Source organism: Phascolarctos cinereus, unplaced genomic scaffold (genome assembly GCF_003287225.1).
Source record: "Phascolarctos cinereus isolate Bilbo 61053 unplaced genomic scaffold, phaCin_HiC Scaffold_726;HRSCAF=1367, whole genome shotgun sequence".
Lineage (NCBI taxonomy): Eukaryota > Metazoa > Chordata > Mammalia > Diprotodontia > Phascolarctidae > Phascolarctos > Phascolarctos cinereus.
The window spans coordinates 248,794,624-248,819,926 of NW_027556098.1; the positions used below are offsets into that span (position 1 = coordinate 248,794,624).

Consider the following 25,303-nt stretch of genomic DNA (forward strand, 5'->3'; position numbering starts at 1 on the left):
TCCTTTACACTTAATAATTTTCTAACTTAACTATTTGTGAATAACTCATGACATACGAATAACTTATGACTCATTCATTACAAAGCAATGCAAAATCCTCAAGAACATGGGCTACATAGTTTTCCCTCATATAACTTCTCCATGATAAACACACATTTGTACATTCTTAGAATTTCTCCCACCAACTTTTTAGCTATGTGCAAAAGGAGTGGCAGCAAGATATAGCAGAGAAAAAGCTGTCACTGCTGTCAAGATTTTGGTGTAAGTTGTGGCTCTGAGATATACTAGCTGTGTGATCATACAAGTCCCTTAACCTCTCAGTGTCCCAGGCAACTCTCCAAGATAAAACAATTATTGATACGTTGCTGATTGTTATTGGTGGAGAGAGTTTCCAATATCAATGAATTTCTTTTTTTTTTCTCTACCTCCTGCCTCCCATCCAAAATAAGAGATCACAACTTTCAGCTTTAATAAAAAATGCACAGTACATCCTCACAGAAAGCCAGGTTGATGCCCGAGGCATCAATGATTACAACCCTTGACATGGCTGATCAGAATGCCTGATGCACACTTGCACTTTTAGAATGGCAACAGACCACGTAATTCAGCAATGTCGATTTTCCCATAGGCAAATAAGTAATGACTTAGCACGTTCTCAAGAGACAAAAACCTAATACTGAAATGGAAGTTTATAGGTTCTGATTAAAGTAGTGGGAGAAGTTCTTTTTTTAAAAAAAAATAAACTATACTCTAAAATTTATTGAAAAGAAAAAAAGTACACATAATCTCAGGTAAATGAAAGTTCAATGTATACTTGCTTATAGGTGGTAAAAATGGATAGAACATTGGGCCTGAAGTCAGGATGATCTGAGTATGAATCCTGCCTCAGAGGCTTACCAGTACAGTATTTGTATAGCATTTAGTACAGTGTCTGGCACACAGTCGGTGCTTGATGAATGTCTGTTTCTTTCATTCCTATTTTATCTACTTTGTTGTCAACAATGCAGCAAAAGGCTTCATTCCTATTAAGCACTCAAAGTTAGCTGTTGATCATTTTTGCCTTTCTTCTCCTGGTTTTTTTTTTCTCCATCTCATTCTAGAACACGAATGTCTCACAAAACATGAAGAAAAAATTGCACCTCTAATCTCAAGAATTAGTGTGGGTATGGAAAAAGATTCTCAAGTACCATTTTTGTTCCCTGGATAAAAGTAATATACAGTTAACTCCCAATTAAAAATGGCTCACAAATACTCAAGATCCAAATGTTCCAGGCCTTTCTCTTTATTCAGTCAGAATTGCAATGTTTACCTGGTTCAGGTACCAGCACATCAGCAAACCACGGTCTGTGAGGTAATCTAACCCTTTGCATGGCTCTTTAGGATTAAAGGGGAATCGCAATCTCTACCTTACTCCTAAGTGTGGCACAGAAACGTCACTCCTCTGTGTTCATGTTCTTAACCTGGCATTCATGAATAGATTTCCCCCTAGGCCTAGGTGAAGGTGAGTACCACTTTCCTCAGCACTGACAACATAAGGTAGAGGAATCTATTTTGGGAAATGGTGACTACCACTTTAACTGCCTGACTCAAATAAAAGGAAGCTTTTTTTATTTATTGTTTTAGGTGAGAATATAGATATTGAGGTTAAAAAAAGGAAAGAATGACCATCTCAGAAAAAGCATACATATTAAAAACACTCAGAAGATAGAATCTCTATCACCTCATAATAAATATGAAAGCATAAGGTTTTATGCAAAATTTAAATGATAACGAAACAGCAAAAACAAAGGGGGAAACCTCTACATGAGGCTGACCTTCTTTGGGTGTTATTCATAGTTCTGGATCCCATAAAGCACCAAGTCTTAGTACCAAATTCTAAGAAAATATCCTACTGGGATACTGTGATTTTCATTTACTATTTTAATTTTTAAAAAATTCCCAATCCCCCAAATGGTGATTCTTTTTTTAAAATATGAGGCAGTTTCGCAAATTGATATGTTTTGTTCTTACATCACAAAAATTTCCAAATATATCTTTTATCTATCTACTCCCGGGAAGATATCTCTTATAACAAAGACTTAGAGAGAGAAATAGTTCAGCAAAATTGGGATTCTAAGAGGCACTTGTGAATGCTATGATTTGCAAATGTCCACAGGGTTTGCGTTTTGATCAAAGTACAATGGTCTACTCCATTTGTTTAACTTCAGAGGCTAGGAAGCAAAATCTCTCTTGTCCTTGTCAACAACCATCACACTACTAGTCTTCTTTGAAGGCACAATCCCAGGCTTCAGAAAGAGATCTGCATCCCTTGCAATTCTATGTTTTTTTTCTTTTTTAGCCATATGTAACCAGGACAGGGTCAGAAATCAAGTAATTTGAATTTCCCTTGGCAACTCAAACTACTGGTGTTTAGAACTTTCCTAATGCAGTTATGATAATATTAAATATTCCTGACTTCCCATCATTGAATCTAGAAAGGAAACCTTTAACAGACAAGAGTGTCATCATCTCTGTGACAAGCAAATAATCCAAAGCCAGGTGAACATGAATCTAGAATCTCCTGTTTTTGAAATCTCTAGAAACTTATCCTCTGTCACTGACTCACCGTTAGAAACAACACAACAGCAGCAATAAAAATTTGACAGTAAGACCCCAAGAAGGCACCACAACAATATCTTCAAATTCTGAAATTCTACGCATCCATTGGGCAACTATCATTTGGTTTTCTATTTTTTATTGTAAGTTAAAAAAATTAAGATGTGATCATCAATGCCTTTGGCTTTCATGTCACGGTCACCTGTATATACCATTTCTGTACCTTTGCCCACAACCACCCTCCCTTTGTAAAAACAGCAACCAGAGTAGAACAAAACTAACTGACATACATGACAGTGTATATAACTCCTAGCTCACCTCACCCCTCACCCAAAAAAAGAGGAGATTATTGCCCTAGCTCTTCTGCAAGGCCAAGATTGACCATTATAAGTACAGGAGATTCTCTCTGTTGCTTTTAAAAGGGGACAATTTTTTACTGTCACTTGTGTTGATGATTTTGGGGCAATGGATAAAATACTGGGCGTGGAGTCAGGAAGACCTGAATTTGAATTCCACATCAGATACTAACTAGCTGTGTGACCCTGTGCAAATCACTCATTTTGTGTGCTTCACTCTCCTTATTTGTAAATGGGTATAATAACTGCACTTCTCAGGGCTGCTGTGAGAATCAAATAAGACAATATTTGTAAACCACTTTGTAAACTTTAAAGCACTATGTAAATGTTAGCTACTATTACTGCTACTATAACTATCTCAAATCAAGCAATTATGAAACTTTTACTATGTACCAGGCAGCTGCATGGCTCAGTGAATAGAGCACTGGACCTGGACTCAGGAAGACGCGTGTTCAAATCTAACCTCAGACACTTACAGTTGTGTGACCCTGGGCAAATCACTCAAGCCTGTTTGCCTTACTCCACTGGAGAAGAAAATGGCAAACTAGTATCTTTAAAACTATACCTGGGGTTACAAAGAACTGGACGTGACTGAACATCAACAATAATGTAACAGGCACACTGAGGATATAGGGAAAGGCAAAAGTATCTGTATTCAAGGAGCTATACACAGAAGATGAGGGTAAACTCTTGTTCAATGTAACTTACAAAGGCAATTTTAATGCATTTTCAAAGAAAATACTTTAAAGAAGTGTACAGAGATATTCCCTTCACAGCCACAAATCACAACCTCTCTGGTCCTTGACAATTATCAGAGGCTAAAACTTCATTGCCCTGCACCTGGCCTGGTGGTGACCTTCTTTGGACTCAGTGAGGCTGGTCCAAGAGAGGCTTGGTATCCATTCATTGACCATGGCTTAGATACTTATCCAGCCTAGTAGAAGCTACTATTTCTTGTGCTTCCCTGACACAGCCTTTGAGAGCCTGGTATCACCTCTCTGCCATGCCAAGCATAAACATTAATAGCTGTTACAGCTATTACAAAAATCAATAAGCCTTACAAGAGGAGAGCATCTCTGGTAGTCTACCCTTACTTATAAAGGATAGGCTTACCACATACAGTCCAGAGGAAGAAAGTCCAAGGAGGCAGGTGCCTCTCACTTTATTTACTCACCAGAGGCTCTGCCATGATGATACGAATCTTGCGCTCAGCCTGAGTGGTGAAGTTGACAAACAGACTCTTGAGCACATATTCTCCTGGTTTGCTGTCTGGGTCAACATTGATGGGCAACATGGTGGGAGGCCCTTTCTCCCTTTGTGTGCCAGAAACAGGTGGAACTGGAGGCTTGATGTAACCGTTACCAACTGGAGAGGCTGAAAAAACAAGCAGGGGATTTTTAGTGTCTGCAGTCTTCCATGATAGTTCAAATTTAGTACCTGAGTACATGATCACGCGTTAGGTTCCAAAGTCACACGTAATACCCTCTCAAACAAATGGGCATCTTGATATCTGAAGAGCTTTTTGACTTCACTCTCAGAAAATCTTTTTGTCACAATTTTTGCTAGATTTGGAGTCAGCAAGACATGAATGTGAATCCTGTCTCATACACTTATTAGCTGTGTGATTCTGGACAAGTCACTTAATTCTATTTGCCTCAGTTTCCTCATCTGTAAAATGAGCTAGAGAAGGAAATGGCAAACCACTCCAGGATCTTTGACAAGAAAACCCCCAAATGTAATCATGAAGAGTCAGACAACTGAAAAATGACAAAACAAAAAAAAATTAGATTAGTGGTATCAATACCGATACTAATTAGGTAAATACCATTAGCTCAACACTATTAATACTAATAGATACTAATTATATGGATACTATTAGATTAATATTATTAATGCCAATAGATATTATTTAGGTAGAGACTATTATTATTATTATTATTCCCATTTTATAGTTCAGAAAACTGAGGCAGCGGTAAGGTGATTTGCCCTACTGCTAGTAAGTATCTGACGCAGTATTTGAATTTAGGACTTCCTAACTCTAAACCCAGGGTTAAAATCCAGCCTCAGACATTTGCTAGCTGTATGACCTGGGGCAAGTCACCTGATGTCTACCTTAAAACATTTCCCAAGACAGCCTCTCATTAAAATCCTGTGAAAGCAAATTTTGGGAAAGTTGATAGTCAACAAGCATTTCTCAAGTGCTTACTACATGCCAAGCAAGATGGTAAGCCCTGAGGAGACAAAGAGAAGCAAAAATAAATAAACAAAAATAAACAGATAAATAAAAGAACATACTCTGTTTTTAAACTTGTATAAATGCAATGAAGGTTTCTTCACCTTCTACTACAAGGAAAATATACGTGTGCACATATGTATGTGTGCTCTGAGTGTGGTACAGGGCTATGAGGAGACTGGGTCTCATCACTACGGATAACTACATGACAAATAAACGTGGATGGTTAAGTCAGGTCCTGAATATTGTGTTGGAAATTTCCTCATCCGAAGCACTTCTTTCCTAAGTCAGTTCTATACATTCAGCTGCCTTCTCTAGGATGTACACAGAGCACTTCTTCAGAAGCCTGATCCACTTTCACAAGCTTCTATCAGGAATGTGATCCCTCTCCCTTAGAATATAAGATAGCAACATCTGTTCCTTTTAGTCAAGAAACAAACAGCAGACACTAAACAGTACTGAACTTTGCCAGTGATCTCTTAATTGTCACATCTAACAGCCTCCTCTTGATTCTCTTCCCTCTTGACCTCTGTGGCCTTTGCCATAGATGATCTTTCCCCCTTTTTTCCTGATGCTTTTTTTTCTTTAGGCCTTCATAAAATTGCTCCGTCTGGGTCCTCCTCCTACCTGCCTGAGTGCCCCTTCTCAGTCTCCTCCGCAGGATCTCCATCTAGGTAGATAGGGCCCACTAAACTATGGGTGTCCTCCAAGGCTCTGTTTTGGGCCCTTATCTCCTATACTAGTCTGCCTAGTGATCTCATTAGATTCCAAGGATTCAGTAATCATCTCTATGAAGAAGACTATTAGATCTATTGATCCAGCCTTAATCTCTCTCCTGATCTCCAGTCTCCTATACTGGACTGCCAAAGACATCTTAAACTCAAGATATCCAAAACCGAATTCATTATCTTTTTCTCCCTACCCTTCCTCTCTTTTGAATTTCCCTGTCATTGTTAAGGGCGCCGCCATCCTTTCATCCTTTCAGTCACTGAGGCTGACAACCTAGGAGTCATCCTTGACTCCTCACTCAAAGTGACCCTCCCTCTCCATATGCAATCTGTTATCGAGTCTTACAGATTCTACCTTCATTATATCTCATATATAGCCCCTTCTCTCCTCTGATAATACTGCCATCCTCATGTAGGGTAGGCCCTCATCACCTCTTTATTGTTGTTGTTCAGGATTTCAGTCTCGTCTAACTCTTAGTGACCCCATTTGGAGTTTTCTTGGCAAACATACTGAAGTGGTTGGCCATTGCCTTCTCCAGCTCATTTTACAGATGAAGAAATTGAGACACACAGGGTTAAGTGATTTGCCCAGGATCAGTAAAGTAAGTGCCTGAAGCTGAATTTGAACTTGGAAAGATGAGTCTTCCTGATTCCCAAACTGATGCTGTCTCCATTGCACTACCTAGATGCCCCTCATTATCTAGACTCTTATGCCTCATCACCTAGACTATTATCACCAAACTCACACCTAGACTATTATACTACTTTGCTACTTGGTCTCCCTTCCTCAAGGCTTTCCCCACTCCAGGCCATCTTCCACTAAGCTGTCAAAACAATATTCCTAAAATGCCAGTCTCACCAAATCACCCCTCTATTCAACAAACTTCAGTGGCTTGCTACTAGCTCTAAAACCCAATGGAAAATTCTTGGTTTGGTTTTTAAAGGCCTTCATTATACCTGCCCCTTTCCTAGCTTTCCAGTCTTCTTATGCCTACTCTTCTCCATGTACTTTGCAATAAAATGATCCTAGTTTCCTTGTTCTTTAATTATGATACTTCCATCTCTCAGTTCTGTGCATTTTCACTAGCTGTACCCCAGGTCTGTAATTCTCTCTCTTCTTTATTCCTATCTTCTGAATTCCCCGGCTGCCTTCAAATTCCAGCTAAAATCTTACCTTCTACAAGAAATCTTTCCAGTAACTTTTAATCTTTACTTTATTGCCTTCCCTCTGAGATTATTTCCAATTTCTCCCCTATAATCCTGTCTGTACATAGCTGTTTATATGTTATCTCCAGCATCAGACTACAAGCTCCTTTTGAGGAAGTACTTTTTTTCCCCCTTTCTTTTTATCCTATGGGGCTGAGAACAATACCTGGCATATCATAGGTGTTTAATAAATGCTTTTTGACCTAATATGGCCCCTTCCCCTTATGGAGCTTCTAATATAAAAGAGGAAGCAAGAAATGGGACACCAAAAGATGTCAAACAAAGTAGAATGTGAGGATGCATAAGAACTATAAAGCTCTGAGAGAGTTTAAAAAAGGAGGGATTACTACTGAAAAATGAGACAGGGAGGGGCTGATGGAAAGGTATGAGGAAGATGTGATGTTTGAGTCAGGCTCAACAGGTAGGTAGAATTCCAACTAGCAGCAAGATGGAAAACATGGTACTGGGCAGTGGTGGGGAACCTGTAGCCTCGAGGCCACATGTACGACCTAGGAATATTAATTTCATTTACCTGAACTTAAGTCTCCTTATCTGTAAACTGAAAGGAATAGACTATTGAGATATCAAACACATGGCAAACAGTGGGCAAAACTCCTAAGCGGCTAGAAACAGATGAAAAGGCAATCAGGAAATGTTTCACAAAATAAATAAAAATATAATATGACACAGACAATGTAATTTCTGTTCTTCTAAGTCAATATAGGGCTGGCAGTGATCTGTTTCCATTTGAGTTAGATACTACTGCACCAGATAACTTCTAAGTTCCCTTCTAGTTCAAATATTCTATGGTTCTGGTTAAAATTTAAACCTGGTAGGGTGAAAAATTCTCAATTATCTGGAAAACTTGACTATCTAGAATGACTTGTTTCTCAAGGGTTCCATTTTTATTGTTTTATTATTGCTTAAGGGTTTTCAAAAGGGCTACTCCATTTGACCATCATTGACTCAAGTTAGATTTTGAAATTCACTACCAATTAAAAATATTTTTCCTTTTTATCTGAAGATACATATTTGCATTTGTACAAATGCAAATTTATATACAGTGCATATAGGACATATATAAAGTATTCAGGACATCCTGTAAGAGTATCCAGATGTCTTAGTGAGCTTAAGTTATTAAAGCCTCAAACTTCACTAAGCCATTAAAGATTAAAATTTTATTAAGTCTTTTGGATATGCTGTATGCATTTATATTCATTCTTATTTGTATTTCAGTGTACATTTTGGTTACAGTATTTGTAAAAACCTGATTGGCTAACAGAACTGATTTTTTTTTTGCCCATTTTTCTTGATGTGACAAAAGATCAGTTATTCATTTTGAATCACCTTCATACCACGCTGTACTATTTCCTCACCTATTTCCTCTATTCAGTTTCTATTCATCTATCTTTTAAAGAGTTTTTCAAGTTCTACCTTCTTTCATGTTTTCTGACTACTTCAGCCCACACAGATTTTCCTCTTCTTATTCTACAAATTTCAGTATTTAATATTCCCAGGACCCATCTGGTACTTCTGGCTGGTAGAAAAAATGGCATTACCACAGAGTTGGAAGAGACCTTGTAGGTAATCTAGAAAAGAGGCAACAGGGCCACATGTAACCCATTATACTTTCAAGGGTAGCTTGGGCCAGATTAAAATGTAATGGGGAAATATTTTGTAAAATTAACAAAAATACAATAAAACAGATTTTTTTTTGCTGTTATTGAGTCATTTTCATGGTCCCATTTGGGGTTTCTTGGCCAAGATACTGGAGTGGTTTGCCATTCCCTTCTCCAGCTCATTTTACAAATGAGGAAACTGAGGTAAACAGGCTTAAGTGATTTGCCCAGGGTCACACAGCTAGTGTCTGAGGCTGGACTGGAACTCAGGAATAGGAGTTTTCCTGATTCCCAGCCTGTTCTATCCACCGCACCATTTAGCTGCTCTTTTATACTCTACTAAGTCCATACGCGGCCCACAGGGATCCTTATGTACAGTTTAGTAGCCTTATTTCTATTTGAGTTTGACACCACTGGTCTAGACCACACAGTCATATGCTTCTTTTACATGTTTCAGAGCATCTAGGACAGAGCTGGGCACTAAAGTAGGTGCCACAGAAATATATATTAACTGATGTTTAAAAATTTCCTTAAAGTTCCTCCTATTTAAAATTCTGAACTTCACCTTTCCTGTCTTTGCTTCCCCAAGTAACATGCCTATTCTCAGAGTGAATGACTCAAAAACTGTACCCCCAAGGCTCAGCGATCGCTATTCATATCTACTTCTCAAGGAAAAGAAAGGTGATATGGGTTTAAAGAACAAAGCAGTTCCTTATAGGAATTTGGTTTCCAATTGCTTAACCTTTCTGAAATGTGCTTTCTCATTGTATATTTCTCATGTAAATACTAATTTTTCTTTCTCTTCTAGCCATCTGCTTGGGAGTTGGAACCTATTATGGCTCCATCATTTCCTTTTTTTCCCATTGGTCTCTTTTTTGCTGAACTGAATTTTAATCCTTGATTCTGGTTGAGGCTGCTCCATGGTTTATTTGAGGCATTATTTCCTCTAATTGTTATTTTTTTTTTCTTTTGCTCTTTTCCTGGGTGTCTCACTTGGTATTCCAGCTGCCTGGGTTCACACTCCAAACTCCAGGAAGTCTGTTTCGGGTCTTTTTTCACCTTATTCACATTCTTTTGACCAGATCCAGTTTTGCCAGAAGGTGATCATCTCTTGAAAATCTTTCTGTTCTTTGTTTCCAGCTCATTGACAATTCATTCCATCTTCAGGCTGGCAGATCTCAGCTGGCTGTGATGCATGTCCCTGGGGCTATTCCAACGGTGTCCTTCAATTTACCAGCCCACTAACCAAAGCAGCAATCCCAATCCCAATCCAGATATTTCCTCAGCTGTGTTTTGTTATAATACAGAAGGGGAAGGAAAGGAAATACTTTGTTTCCAAATGTGAGATTTCTGCCCTTAAATTTCCTAGTCCCTAGGAATAGGACCTAGGTCTGCATGGAGAAAAATTTTTTTTTATCCCCAGGGAGACACAGAAGTAATGTAGTGCCCTGATCTACAGCGTATGGCTCAACCACCTCTGCTGTTGGGGTTTGATGGTCCTGTTTTAGAATGGTGTAGTGGTAAGCATGCAGGATTTGGAGCACAAAAAGATTTGGGTTCAAATCCTGCCACTGACATGGTCTACATTACCCTGGGCAAGTCACTGATTCCCCTCTAAGTCTGTTTCCTTAGCTGTGAGATGAAGGCAAGAATGCTTAAAATACCTACCACATAGGGCTGTGGAGTGAATCTTTTTTTTTTTTTAGGTGAGGCAATTGGGGTTAAGTAACTTGCCCAGGGTCACACAGCTAGTGAATGTCAAGTCTCTGGTTTGAGACTGGATTTGAACTCAGGTCTTCCTGACTCCTGGATCAGTGCTCTATCCACTACATCAGCTAGCTGCCCTGAGAATCCTTGAGATAATGTATGTAAAGCATTTTGCAAACCTCAGAAATTTTTTGCTGATAGTAGTCTTATCGTTACTCATCTCTCTACCTTGCTTTCAGGTTAACAAAATACTTTGGTGCTTGACTTTTAAGTCAAGGTTCAAATCACAGAATCAAGAGAATTTGAAGTTAGAAGGTACCTCACCAGTCATCCAGTCCAGCTCATATCTGCCACATGGCCAGCTACTTAAAGCCCTCCAATGAGAGGGAACCCACTATTTCCCCAGGCAGTCCTATGCTTAGCCATAACGGTTTGGAAGTTTTTCCTGACATCAGATTTGCCTCTTTATAACTTCCACCCGTTACTTCTGGTTTTGCCCTCTGGTAGCAAACACAGCAAGTCAAATCCTTCTTCCATAGGCCTTTCAAATCCTTGGCACACAGTTATTATGTATGCCTTCTGAGTCTTCTCTTCTTCAGGACAGAGTACAACAGAACTATTTACACCTCCTTATTCCCATAAACTATGAAACAAATATATTGTTTACTATGTATCAAGCTCATTGGATTATAAATACAAAAAGGAAAGCTAGTCCTTGCCTTCATGGAGCTTACATTCTAACTGGGAGACAACCCATGAAGTGGAATAGCAGTTGGGAGTGGGACACTTTTGTCTGGAAAATTATAAGGATGGTGAGTGGGGTAATAAGATAGTAGATTGATACCCCCCCATCCAGGAACTATTGCGGAGCCGATTTGATCACTGTTCCTGATTCTGGAATTGTAGAGTGAGTGGGAATAGGGAGGAAAAGGTACTAGGGCCAAGCCTGTCAAGGCTATGGAAGAGGTGGCCAAAGAGGTGGAGTACAGATGGGACTTCTCCTGAAATACAAGAGGTATACAGTCAGTACGAATATGGAAAGCAGGCTCGAGGGCAGAAATTTCTCTGGGGAGAGAAGTGCCAACTTAGTTACAGAGGAAGATAGAGAGTCAGGAATGAAATGGAGCGTGGTTGTTGTCTTTCCTGAGCTATATCTCTCTTAATGTAGTCCAAGATCCCACTAGCATTTTTGGAAGGCACATTAATGTATTTCTGACTCACAATGAGTTTGCAGCCTACTACAACTCCTAGATCATTTTCAGATAAACTGCTTTGTAAACATACCTCCTCCGTATTGTAAATCCTGCCACATATTATCTGCATTACATTGGGCAAGTCACGGAAACTCTCAGAAACCCAAGTTCCTTTCCTGGTATAACTATGGGGCTAATCATATCTCTTAAGGGGAGCTAGGTGGCATATTGGATAGAGCACTGGGCCTGGAGTCAGGAAGACTCATTTTCAAGAGTTCAAATCTGGCTTCAGATACTTACTAGCTGTGTGATCCTGGGCAAGTCACTTAACTCTATTTGCCTCAGTTTCTCATCTGTAAAATGAGGTGGAGAAAGGAAATGGCAAACCGCTCCAGTATCTTTGCCAAAAAAAACCCAAATGGGGTCATGAAGAACTGGACATGACCGAAGAGCCCAGAAATCATATCATTAGTACATGCCTCACAAGACAGAAAGAGTGATGAACTTGCAATCATGGTATTTGAGTTCCAGTCCTGGCATTACCATTTACTTCCTGTGTGACTCTAGGCAGTCTTTGACTCCCAGTTCCTTTGCCTATTTTTTTTTGTAAATGGCTTTACAAGCAAAGTTTTGCCTTCTCACTCTTTCTATTTACAAAAAAAAAAAATTAATACTGAGTGGATTAAAACAACTATATCCTCTGTTTTCTTCCTGATAACTAGAATCTGACCTGAGGCATTCAAAACGAGAAGCTGTTTGGCTTTTAAAACACCTGTGAGACTAGTCATTGCTGGCAGTGCAAACAAATTCTCTTTCTTCCTACAAATGCTGGTCACTAGTACTTTACTTTCCTAGAGCCGAGAGAAGACTTAACCTTTAGACAGGAGTAATTTACTGCATTTGTCCGTACACAGTTGGGTAGATTACTCTTAATGGCGGTCAGGGCAGTTCTGAAGACAGACCCTTTCAATAAACAAGATGTGAGATGTTCCTTCCTTTAGGACAGCATTCTCCCAGCTGACTCCTTTTCCCGTAGGACACCTCTAGATAACCAACATCACAGGAACAGTTCTTTAAACAAAACAGGCCAAGGATGATGTAGTGACTATGAGAACAGGTACCACGTGCATATTCAGCAACCATAAATGGACCACTAATGTATTTATGAGCGTGTTTAGAAAACCACATTCTCAAAAGGAAATACTCATTTGTCCTGGATTCCTGAAGTGAATAGAAATGCTGAAACTCATGCAGAGTAAATAAAGCCCAAGGATAATGCATAAATGTGATTCAGAAAGAATTCCTTCAAGGGGTAATGAGAAATATACCAGCAGAAACGATTCAAAGTTAAGAGGAGAAAAAAAAATAGGGGGAGTATTTGGAAAATGTCTGCAAGACATTTAGACCTTAGAAAGATGACCTCTCAGGGGCTTTGCATATTTTAAAGTAGATTTAGCAAAGAACTTTAAAGGAGAAAATGGCTTGAACAACTGTGGCCTTGGAAGAGCAGCAGGTTCAATAGCTCTGTGCATGCTTTGCATGCATGGACCAGAGAAAGCTAACAGAGCTGAAGAAGAGGGGACAGTAATTTTTAAAGTGGGTTGAACATGTTCTTCCTTTATCTTCCATAAGTTAGTACACCTAATCCACCTGTTTTTAAACTATGTTCCATGGAGTCTTGGGCTTCCAAAAGATATCCCTGAGGAATTTCTTGAAAAATTAACAAACAAAAAGGCACCATCCTGTTGGGGATGTTTAATTTATGGGCACCATCTCCAGGTCCTTTTCTGACACTGTCATAAGTTGGTACTTCAGAGCATAAAAAAATGAAATATGGTCCCCACTCCAAACTTAAATAAAAATCACTTCCCAAGGTCTTTCACTCCTGGTTTTTTGTTTGTTTGTTTTTTGCATGTTTCCTAAGACTAGATTTCCTTCATTAGTTCCAACATCTTCTGACTCCTCATAGACTTGTCAGAGTCCAACTCTCACACCAATGTAGTAATATTCAAAGAGACACACAATTGAAGGGACACAGACAAGGCCTATGCAATCTAGGTGCGTAAAGTTTGCTATCAGATAAAAAAGGAAATATTACGTGCATAAGATTTACTTAGAAATACGCTGGAATCAGAGGGAAGGCAATACTATTTGATCAAATGAGATCACACGTGTAAAGCACTTAGTACAGTGTATGTAATAGGTGTTGCATAAATGTTTCTTCCCCCTTCCCCTTTTCCCTTTTTCCCTTTTCTTCCCTTCCCTCTCCCTTCCCTTTCCTACCTCTCACTTCTGTTCTCTTTCCTTCCCTTCCCTATTTCTGTGTTCTCTTTACTGCTGAAACACTATGGTATGGATTATCCCCCAGTTTTCAAAGTTGGTGCTACAGGCTAAAAGAACATCTGCCAAGATCCACAAAAACAAAGAAAGGAGTGGCCACTTGGCCATTTCAAGGTCTTTCCTTAATATGATGACCAGATGTCCTATTGTAGGCAAGACAGTCCTGGACTTAACCCTCCTATTTCTTCTGACCCCAATTGATAAATGTCTCTCCGTGATTTAACAATTTAGTAAACATTTATTAACTGTATCTGTCTCTCACTAAATCTTGCTTTCCCTCCTTTCTCTCTTACTCCTTTCCCCCCTTTTCCTTCTTTTACTTGGCAAATCATATTTTCTTCCTAAATGCTGTTTTTATATTTTTATGCAGTAAAAATATTCATTAATTTGGACCCCCGTAATAACAAATTTGTGATTAATTTGAATAGGTGCTAAGACAAAATTTACCTTTATAGTAAATGGAACAAAAGGCTGCTAAACAAATTAACAGTGTAAATAAAATTAGCAAAGATGAATGTTTAACCATTTAAAAGAAATTTTCAACCTCCTTTTTTTTTTTGACAGTTACCAAATGTGTAGATACAGTTTACCTGGATTTTTCAAAGCTTTTGATAAAATAGGGACAGGGAGTAAACCTATTATTTCATGTGAGGAAATTCCTCTACCAATGCAGGACAGCACCTTCTCTATAATTTATAGTCTTAGAAAGTTGCTTTGTGCACTGAGATGTTAAGTACCTTGCCCAGGGTTGTGTCTGAGGAGAGATTTAAACCCAAATTTTCTAGGCTCTCTATACACCATGTGATGACGCCTTTCTTTGACAAAATATCTCACACTATTCTTGTGAAGAAGATGGGAGAGATATGGACAATATGATGCCACATTAGAGAGATTCAGAAATAGTTAGAAGGCTGGATGCAATGGGTGGTCATTGATAGTTTAATGTCAGTGTGGCAAGAGGTCTCCTGCACCTCCACTGATCTGTGCTTGGTTATGGGTTGTTGACCCAATAATGAAATCCTCTATATGGTTCATTCACCAACAGCTAAACTTATGGGTTCCACAAAAGGCCTGATAAATAAACAGATTACACACACACAGCACTTAACACACTGATGGGCACATAGTAGGCACTCAATGAATGCTTGCTGACTTGCTGATTTCACATGGATTTGGTGGGTCAAAGTGGGACTTGTACACCTATGTATGTGAAAAGCAATGCCAGAAGTGGCAGTAGAGTTACCACATTCATAGCAATAATCCAATACTATTTAGTATGCTTTGAGGTATTTAGAAGCCAGCTTACAAAAGGTGTCCCCAGAGGGCATGGCAGGAAGAGCACTTAGAAAGGGACCTTCCTCTGCATACCACGAGATGCTGGATTCCTTTACCTTTGTAAACTTTCTACACTCTTAGTATTGATGCTTAGCTAGCAAAAGTCATCTTCCTTTTTAAAGCACAGGCATGTCTCACCATGTATTCTCCCCATCACCTCTCCTCTCCATTAATAAACTCCATTGAGTCCCTATTACTCCCAGGACCAAATATAAAAGCCTCCATTTAGCTTTTAGAACCCTTTATAACCTGGTCGCCTCCTTCTGATACTTCACTCTTCATATATCACAGTTCAGCAACACTAACCCTCTTGCTGTTCCTGACACAAATTATTCCATCTCCTGACACTGTACACTTTCAGGAACTGTCCCCTAGACCTGGAATAATCTCCGTCCTCATCTCAGCTTTCCAGATTTTTTCAAGTCTCATCTAAAATCCTACCTCTTCCAAGAAGCCCTTCCTAGTTTCCCTTCATGCCAGTGCCTTCCCTCTGAGATAATATCCAATTTATCCTGTATATATGTATCTCTCTCTCCATATACATATATATATATATATATATATATATATATATATATATAAAATACACACACACACACACACACATATCTTATTTGTACACAGCTGTTTGTATATTGTCTTCTCTATTAGGCTGTGAGCTCCTGGAGAACATGGACCTTCTCCGCCTTTGTGTTCTGAAAGCTGAGCACAACGCCTGCCTCGCACATTATGGATTCTTAATAAGTGCTTGTTGGCTTGACTTGTCTTTCCCATCTCCCCTTTGATGTCTGCTTTTATGTGATCCCAAATTCCTCCTTTTCAAGCTACACGCTGCCAATGCTGTTATGAGTGTGTTGGGTAGGACTGCTAAGATTTTGATCAAAGAATATTACTGACTGTGGCTTAGTTGGGGAAGATATACCTACCTGTTCATTTGGAAAGGATGAAAGTGGAAATTTAAACTTGCAAGCTGTTTGAAAAACTGAAGTTAAGAGTCCTTAGGTACACTCAATTTCATTCATTCATCCAGCAGATATATTGATTGAAAGGCTGTGCACAGGACACTAAAGAACATAAAATATAAACTTTGCTCTCGAGGAGCTAATAATCCAGTAGGATAGATAAGGCACACATACAAATAACTACATGATAACCTAGGAATGGCCAAATCAACAACAGTGCACATTTATGCCATCTGTGATGCACTCACAAGGAAAATGATGCTCAGGAAAGATAATGACTTGCTTAAAGTCAGACAACTAATGAATAGTCAGGATAAGACTTGACCCTAGATCTTCCTGGTCCTACTTCCACATTTTGCTATCATATGAATGGTATAGGCAATGAGAACAAAAGGAGATCAGAGTAGGGAAAAACCTCTTCTCGCTGAGAAGGTCAGAGAAGACTTTCATGGAACAGGTGAGAATCAGAAATGGATTCTGAAGGAAGGGCAGGATTTTGATAGGCCAACAGAACAAAAAAGGCAATAGGTGGGAAAGTATAATGCATGGCCAAGAGATCAGTCCTGGCTTGGGCAAAGCATTCATGAGAAGAGTAAAATAGGCAGGGGGCCAGATTATAAGGGATTTGGAAGGCAACACTAACTAGAATTTTATTCTGCAGGCAATGGAACTACTGATTTTTTTTTTTGGAGGAGGAAGGGAACAGCATGCTCAAAGTTATACTTTAAGAAAGATAATCTGGTGGTGATTTCTGGGGTAAGTTTGATAAAGGAAAGACTGACAACAGAGAGAACAAGCAGAAGGCTCTTCCAAAAAGAATCTGGACAAAATTACATTTTACTACCTTGTCAGAATCATACCTGAATACCCAATAAAAATGGAGACTTCTGTCTTGAATAGTTGATATCTTTACATGTAGTTAACTTGTGTATATGTGGACATATGTACACACATACATAGTACCATAGCTACATTGTAGCAACCGTCATGGCCACTACTTACTGAATCAAATAATATCAAAGAAGGGATGTTAGAACTCATCTAGTTCATCACCTTCATTTTACAGGTGAGAAAACTGATGTCCTGAGAAGATGACTATTTACTAAATAACACTGTCAGTGTCAGAACTAGAATTCTAACTCAGGTCTTCTGATTTTGCATTTTGTGACCTTTCTACTACATCATTTTTTTTTGCAATTGCAATTTTAAGTTATCATTTTTGCAGGTATGGAATACTTATCTAATGGAACTCTCTAGCAACAGGATCAAAGGGTGAAGAAAAAAAAACTAATCTGGTAGAAGACTCATTGGGAGTTATAAAAGGAGTAGAGGATGAGAAAACTCAGGGAGTTGGGTAGGGCTGGCAACCTAGGCTTATTCTCTTAGTGAGGTCAAGACTTATCTATCTCTACTATCCAAATAAATTAAGAATTAGAGGCTTCTCCCAAGAAGGAAATAAGAACTTAATGAGTAGATTAATACAGTGATTTAGAAATAAGAATTTTTTTCTGGATTCTATAGAACATTTTACTTTATCCAGATAGATTCCAGGGACAATGGCGCTTGTCAACAAAATAACATAGGCACTAAGGCAAGGAGTCTTTAAACTATATTTTGATAACTACATTTAATACAATTGGTTTCTTTTGTAATCTTACATATTTTATTTCATGCATTTAAAAACAGGATTCTGAGGTGTCCATTCTGAGAAGGTGACTGCCAAAGGGGTCCATGATACATAAAACAGGTTAAGAACCTAACACCAAAGAGAAAGCAAGTTCAGATGAAGGAACAGAAAGAAGCAAGAGTGAAGAAGAAAGGATAGAAAACTCCCAGAGAGATGAAAGGCAAATCACAGATACAGGGCCATGGTATGCGCCATGAGCTGTCACCCAGACTGATCTGTACCTAACGCCTATTCCCCTCAAGATTAAACCACATACCTCTCCCACTTCTTGGTTTCTGTCATTCCCTTGTTCCTTGTTTGTTTTTCTCCTAGCTGACCAGTGAAAGTGTTGTTCTGAAAAATTCCAACCTTATACAAGATGGTAGATCAAAGTATCCCCAGACCCTAGTGACAGAAGCTGTTTTAGCTCCTTGGACACAAGATAGAGCTGAGCAGAGTGGTGAAGATGATCCAAGACAGGGAGAGCTGGAAGACAACTATGAGTGCTATTAATTCTTTCCAATCTGGGACGTTCCCTTATGCCAACTTCTTCATGGCAGAATTAGTGTGAGTGTGTGTGTGTGTTGTGTGTGTGTGTGTGTGTTACTCACAACATAGTCACCTCATCATATCATCTCTATTCTTCTTGAAAGCTATGACAACAAAATACAAGCCCTGGCAGGACCTACCCACCTGGAAAGGCTTCAACTACAGGCCTAGCACTGGACTGACTATACATCTGTCATCTACAGACCAGCACAGCTAAGTTTGGAAAGGCTCATCACTGGAAGACTAGCCTGAAGTTGATTATTATTATTTTTTTGGTCACGCGAACTCTTTAAAATGAAATAGTTAAGGCACAAAAGGATTATACATCTTTGCAGAGAGTGCTCACTCCAATGAATGGGCAGTTCTTTGGAGTATATGTGTGTAAATAACATCCAAATACTTATTCAGTGTACATGCATGAAGTGAAATACATACCATGTACAAACAGAGGTCATGACTAGGCATTTACAATCTATTATCAGAAACAGTGTAGACTGAGTAGCATGGTATAAGCAGACAGAGATCTAATACTTGGAAATCAGGAAAACCTCAGCATGAATCCCACCTCAGTTATATGACTCCTGGGGAAAAAAATCATTTCAACTCCCTGAGTTATAGCTTCCTATTAAATGGAAATAACTTCACAAGATTGTTGGGAGAATCAGATAATATAATTAATGTATGGAAAGTATTTTGTAAAACTTGTAGTGCTGTACAAATATGAAATATTAATATTAATATAGGAATATACAAATCAACATGGAGTACTTAAATAAAATAAAATTTGTCTTTTATACCCATGAAAAGATATCTCTGCAGATTTTAATAGAGCTATTTGTATAAGGGAAGACAAGAGAAAGCAAGAGAGGACAGGGATATAGGCAATTATAACATAGTATAGTCCAGTAATATCTATCAAGCAAGAATACTGGGAGGATTTTTATGTTGAGTCAAAAATATTAACGCATTTTCTTTCAAATTCAAGAAACTGTAGTGTATACATGGCGTATCATTTTTAAATGAGGGTTAAAAAAACTCAACATGGATTAAAAAAATGTTAACAATACATGCAATGGGTATCTTAATGAACTGATAGGTCTTTTTGACTTCAGGTCCAGTGCTCTTTGTGTGATGCGACCTAGCCACTTCTGTTAACAAATAATTCAGTTAAGATTCTCCTTCATAGCAACCAGTCACCAATCATGTTATTTTGGTTTTCTTACATCACTTTAAACAGAAAGTTAAAATGGAGGCCCACAGTCGGACTGCTTAAAGTTTTATGCTGAAATGAAAGTCACTGCCATTACTTTGATTTTAGAGGAACACAGATAACAGAACTTCAAAGCTGAAAGGGATTTCAGAGACTATGTAATCCAACCCATAACTGAATGAGAATCCTCCCTACGAGAAAACCTGACAAGTGTTTATCTAGCCTTCCCTACAAGACTTCTAATGAGGGGAATCCACTACTCCCTGAAGAAGCCCATTCTATTTTTGGATTGTCCTAATTGTTGCTATTTGTAATTATTATATCAAAACTAAATGTATCTCTCTGAAACCCACTGCTCCTAGTTCTACACTGCAGGGACTTTTTTTTTTTTTGAAGGCAATCAGGGTTAAATGATTTGCCCAGGGTCACACAGCGAGTAAGTGATTGAGGCTGGATCTGAACTCAGGCCTTCCTGACTCCAGGGTCAGTGCTCTTATCAGGGCTTCTTAACGTGTGTACGTGTGTGTGTGTGTGTGTGTGTGTGTGTGTGTGTGTGTGTGTGTGAGATGGACCTCAGTGGTGTGAAGTTGATGGACCCTTTTCCTTGGAATAATGTTTTTAAATGCACAAAATAAATATACAGGATTACAAATGAAACCAATTATAATGAAATACAATTATCAAAATATATTTTTAAAAACACTGAGTTTCGTAATTTCATGTGCAATCATCTTTTTTATTATGCTGGTATGGAAATGCTTGTTTTATTCCATAAATTAAAAATAAAATAAATAAAAATTTTAAAAAAAGAGATAATGAAAAGAAAAAAAAAAGTCTACAGATCTCCCTTCTAAGAACTTCTACCTAGGGCCAAAGAAAACAGATAGATGTTTTCACATAGATAACAGCTCCTTGAAGACAATCATTATGCCTTACGGCGTATTTTCTTTTCTTCAGCCTAAATACTCCCATTTCCTTTCACTGATCTCTAAAAAGCATAAACTTGGGACCTTTCGCCATCCTGGTCAACCTTTTCTGAATGCTCCTCAGCTGTCTAATACTCTTTAAAAATACAACACCGAAAACTAAACACAACAGTCTAGATGTGGACTGTCCAGGGCAAATAATACGGGGGCTATCCCCTCCCTGGTCCTAGACACTAGGCTTGAAGATTTCATTAACTTTCTTGGCTGCCATATCCTATTGCTGACTTAAATTTAGCTTACAATCTACCAAAACCTATGGATCTTTTTAGGTTTGTTTGTTTTTTCTCCTTTTTCAGACAACAGTAACAACAACAGCTGACATTTACATAGCACCTTTGTGCCAGGTACTGGGCTAAGCACTTTAAGAAATGTCATCTCATTTAATCCTCAAAACAAACCTGGAAGGTAGATGCTATTATTATTCTCATTTTACAGATGAGGAAACTGAGGTAAACAGAGGTTGAGTCACATAGCTAGTAATTATCTTTTACCATTCATTCATTTTTCAGTGGTGTCTGACTCTCCATGACCACATTTGGGGTTTTATTGGCAAAGATACTAGAATGATTTGCCTTTTCCTTCTCCAGTTCATTTTACAGATGAAAATGCTGAGGCAAACATGGTTAAGTGACTTGCCTAGGTTCACATAGCTAGCTATTTTAAGCTACATTTGAACTCAGATCTGGGTTCAAATCCTGCCGCCCCCCCCAACACATTCTGGATGTAGTCAAGTCACACAACTGTAAATTACAGATAAATTAGGAATTAGGTTTGGTGGAAGGAGTTCCTATACCAAGAGCTGTCCCAAAACTGAAACATCACAATTATGGTCTTTTATTTCTCTGTCCTCTCCCCCACCACCCACAAAAACCCCAACAACAACCAGGAAATAACATTTTCTTTTTGAATTGTCGAAGAAAGATCAGCAAGAAATTATCAAGATACAATCTATAGCTCTATATTTAAATCCCAATGACAGACAAGTAGTTACAATATTAGGAATAAGCTGAGTTGAATTTGTCCTCTGCCTTACTACCAAGGATACTGAAGAAAATAATGGGGTGAATACACAACTTTATAAGCTATTTTTATGTACTGACTTTTGTTTTTTATAATTATAACCATTGTGAGTAGTTTACATAATCCAAATTTTCAGAAGAAGTTCACTACGGAGAAAAATCTGTTACAATGGCTTGTCATGCAGATTCAGTTACAATATGGGTTGAGTCACGGCCCCTGAAAACATAGCAACCATAGGTTATAAAAGCTCATTATAACAGATCACTTAAAAAGTAGGAAACAGACCTGCCTCTGAACATTAACATTGCAGAAAGAGTCTATTGTCTCTAACAGACCCTAAAAATCCACTGCCCATTTAAGCATGCCATATGTGTCCTAAACTACATTAAGCAAATAAATGACAGAAACGGCTTATGCAAACAGACTTTTTTATACCTACCAAGCCCCTTGATAAAGTTGATCACACAGGATCTTCTCCAACAGGCTGTGGTAATCTCCATGAGCCTAAGAAGGTACAAAAACCTAAACTCTCAAGCCTCTAAAACAGACTATTTTCCAGAGCAAGAAATGCTGCCAGCTCCATGGTCCCGTAACTCACTTCTGCCATAAATGTCTCAGCAACACGCTTGCCTATGTCTTTTTTTTTTGGGGGGGTGGAGAGGGGGAAGGGTAAAGGTGTATTCTTGGGCAGGTGCTAAAGACCTACAGTAAGATACAAACTAAAACAAGTCTTCAGTACAGAACAAGCTCTCTCCATACCAAAGGGGTAATTTTTAGCTCCACAGTATGACAGTGACCTACAACTTTCAGAGTTGCTGTCTGTCTATATTTATCTCCCAAGTACATACTCTACTGACAGATTAGTGAAACCAGTCAAAGCACTCCAGGAACATGAGACTGACCCCCCCCCACACACACACACAGTCTGTCCATAAACAATCCATGCATACCAAATACATTCATTCTCCCACAATCCAAGCTAGCTGGAGTCGGTTGATTTCTTTGGGATTGAAGAAATGTAAAGGCAGGAGGGAACACAGGATGGGTGATAAACCCTGGCTTTTGAACTTTTGGCCAGAAGTGCAAACGGTCTTTAAACAGCTTAAATTCTTTCAGACAAAATCAACAAGAGAAATCCTTTTTCCAAGCCAAGAGTCAGCGAGAAACCACACACCCCTAAAGAAAATGACACACTTAAAATCGGCTGAAATAACTCAAGGAAGTGTGATTGGTTTTTAAAACTATAATTATATTATTTTAAAAGGCACACAACATAAACCAGCTTAAGGACTTAATTTGTAAGGGCAAGAAGGTGCACCAATCCTGGTTAAGTGTTAAGTGTCCAGCCCTTTATGAGAAGAGAGGGTTTATAGGATAATGGCTAAGACAAGAAAAAGGAAAATTCGAAACCACTGTTACTTGAACCAAAATGAAACGAATTGATCTTTACCTGGGCACAATTTTAGTCTTAAAATCTATTTTCACTGGCTAACAGAAAACTGGTCTAGACATTCATTCATTCATCTAACAAACATTTATTGTACACTCGTGTCAAAAGCCCTGAGTAGGATGCAGGGAAATAAGAAAGAGGCCCTGCTCTCATTCTTGGAAGTTTAAGAAAATGTTACTATCACCGTAAAACAAGAAACTTTCTATCGTTTGGTTAATTCAATAAAGGCTGGCTTTCTTCAGAAATGGCCTCACTCACCAGTCCAGTAACTTTCCAGACCAAAATGCCTCTCTCTGGCTACCACTCCCCAATATTAAAACATATGTTCCTTAAGGTGAGGGCTTGTCTTTGCCTTTGTAATAGTATCCCTAGTGCTTATCAAAGTGCTTGGCACATAGTAAGTGTTTAATAAACCCTCCTTTTCTCTCTCTCTCTCCTACTCTTCTTTCCTCCCTTTTTCCTATATATTCTGCCTTCCTGCCCTACTTCCTTCCTTCTTATCCTTCTTTCTTTCTTTTGGATCCTTCCTCTCCTTCCAGTCCTTCCTTCCTTCCAATTTCCAATTGCATTAGACTGTGAATATTTTGAGGGCAGGGGCCGTATTTTCCTCTCTTTGCATCCTTAGCTTAGTACGGTGCCTGGCAAATAATAGGTACTTAACTGCTTGTTGACCTACCACCTTTTCTCCCTTCCTTCCTTTTTCTTTCTTTCCTTTCTTCATTATTGAATAAGGAGGGGGGCATTTCAGATTAAGAAAGGCTATTCACTATAATCAAATGGACATATGTACTAGCTGGGAGTTAATACTATCATACTAAAAACTTCTTAAAATGACAGAATCCTAGTTTTTAGGGGTTAACATCTTAATTGTAAAAACTAAGGAATAAATGAGGAATTTGTTTTATGCATTACTAAAACAGGATCAAAACAGTCATGACATGATGTATATGCCCACACACGTGCCAAGAGTTTGAGTTCGGAACAGTTCTTTCATCCAATTCATTTTTTACCAAAAAACAGGGCCTGAACGGTACTTAAAATTTGACCTTTGACAGCTTCCAAGTTGCCTGAGCTATTTTGAGATCAACCTTTCAAACTGTGTTCATTGTTCAATAAAAAGAATGTTATATTTATGTTAGCATCCCAGGAACATGAAAATATAATTCACCTCTGCTCATTTCATTTTTCTTCTTTCCAAAACACATTGATAAAAATTCTGATTTTATTATGAGACTTTTAAAGATTGAGGTTTCTAAGCATGATATGATACTTCTGTGTAAAGGACTACTGGCCAGTGAGAACTCAAGCCTTTATAAGCAAAAGCAGAATATACTCTGATACAATTCCCATGTGGACTTTGGAGCAGACCCAGGGACTCTATGATTGCTTCCTGTCTGCTTACCATGCATTGAAGCCTCTGATTGGCTGCTGAGCTGGAATTGAGAATGTATACAAAGACTCCCATGGGGCTGCTTGACCTCTCTCTTTCCTGGGCAGACTAAGGAAAGAGTACTGGTAGAGTAGGGTGACAGGAAGAAGCTTTAGGCCTTTTCCTCACCTGGGCCATTCTATGAGAACAACCTGTTGTCTCTGTCTTAGCTGTGTCCACCCTCTCCTAACCTTCAGCCTCACTTCTCCAACTGTCTATTAGACATGTCAAAATGGCTGTCCCAAAGACATTTTATACCAAATATGTCTAAAACTGAACTCATTATTTTTTCTCCCCAAACCCTCACTTCTGGACTTCTTTATTGCTGTTGAAGGTGCCTCCCAATCCCCCAGGTTTACAGCTTAGAGGTCATCTTTGACTCCTAACTCTTGCTTACTCCCCAGAGTGAATCTATTATCAAGGTCTGTTGATTTTACCTTTACAGTATCTCTCTTATACACTCCCTTCTTTCCTCTTACACTTTAGCCACTGTGGCACAGGTCCTTATCACCTCACTCCTTGATTGTTACAGCAGTCTGCTGGCTGGTCTCCCCATTTCAAGTCTCTCCTTACTCCAGTCCAACCACTCAGTTGCTAAATCAAACTCCTAAAGCACAGATCTGACCATGTCACTCCCATATTCCAACAAACTCCCGTAGCTCCCAATCATCTCCATGATCAAATAAAAAATATATTTGGTATTCAAATTCCTTTACAAC

The 25,303-nt window shown here is 38.7% G+C and overlaps 1 protein-coding gene across 1 annotated transcript in view; it reads right to left on the reverse strand.

The window, feature by feature from the left end:
- The window catches only part of FRY (FRY microtubule binding protein), a 433,805-nt gene that overhangs the window by 258,524 nt on the left and 149,978 nt on the right, over positions 1-25,303 (reverse strand). Inside the window, 1 exon segment of the mRNA XM_078147059.1 lies at positions 4,126-4,325. Coding sequence (XP_078003185.1) covers positions 4,126-4,325 — 200 coding nt within the window.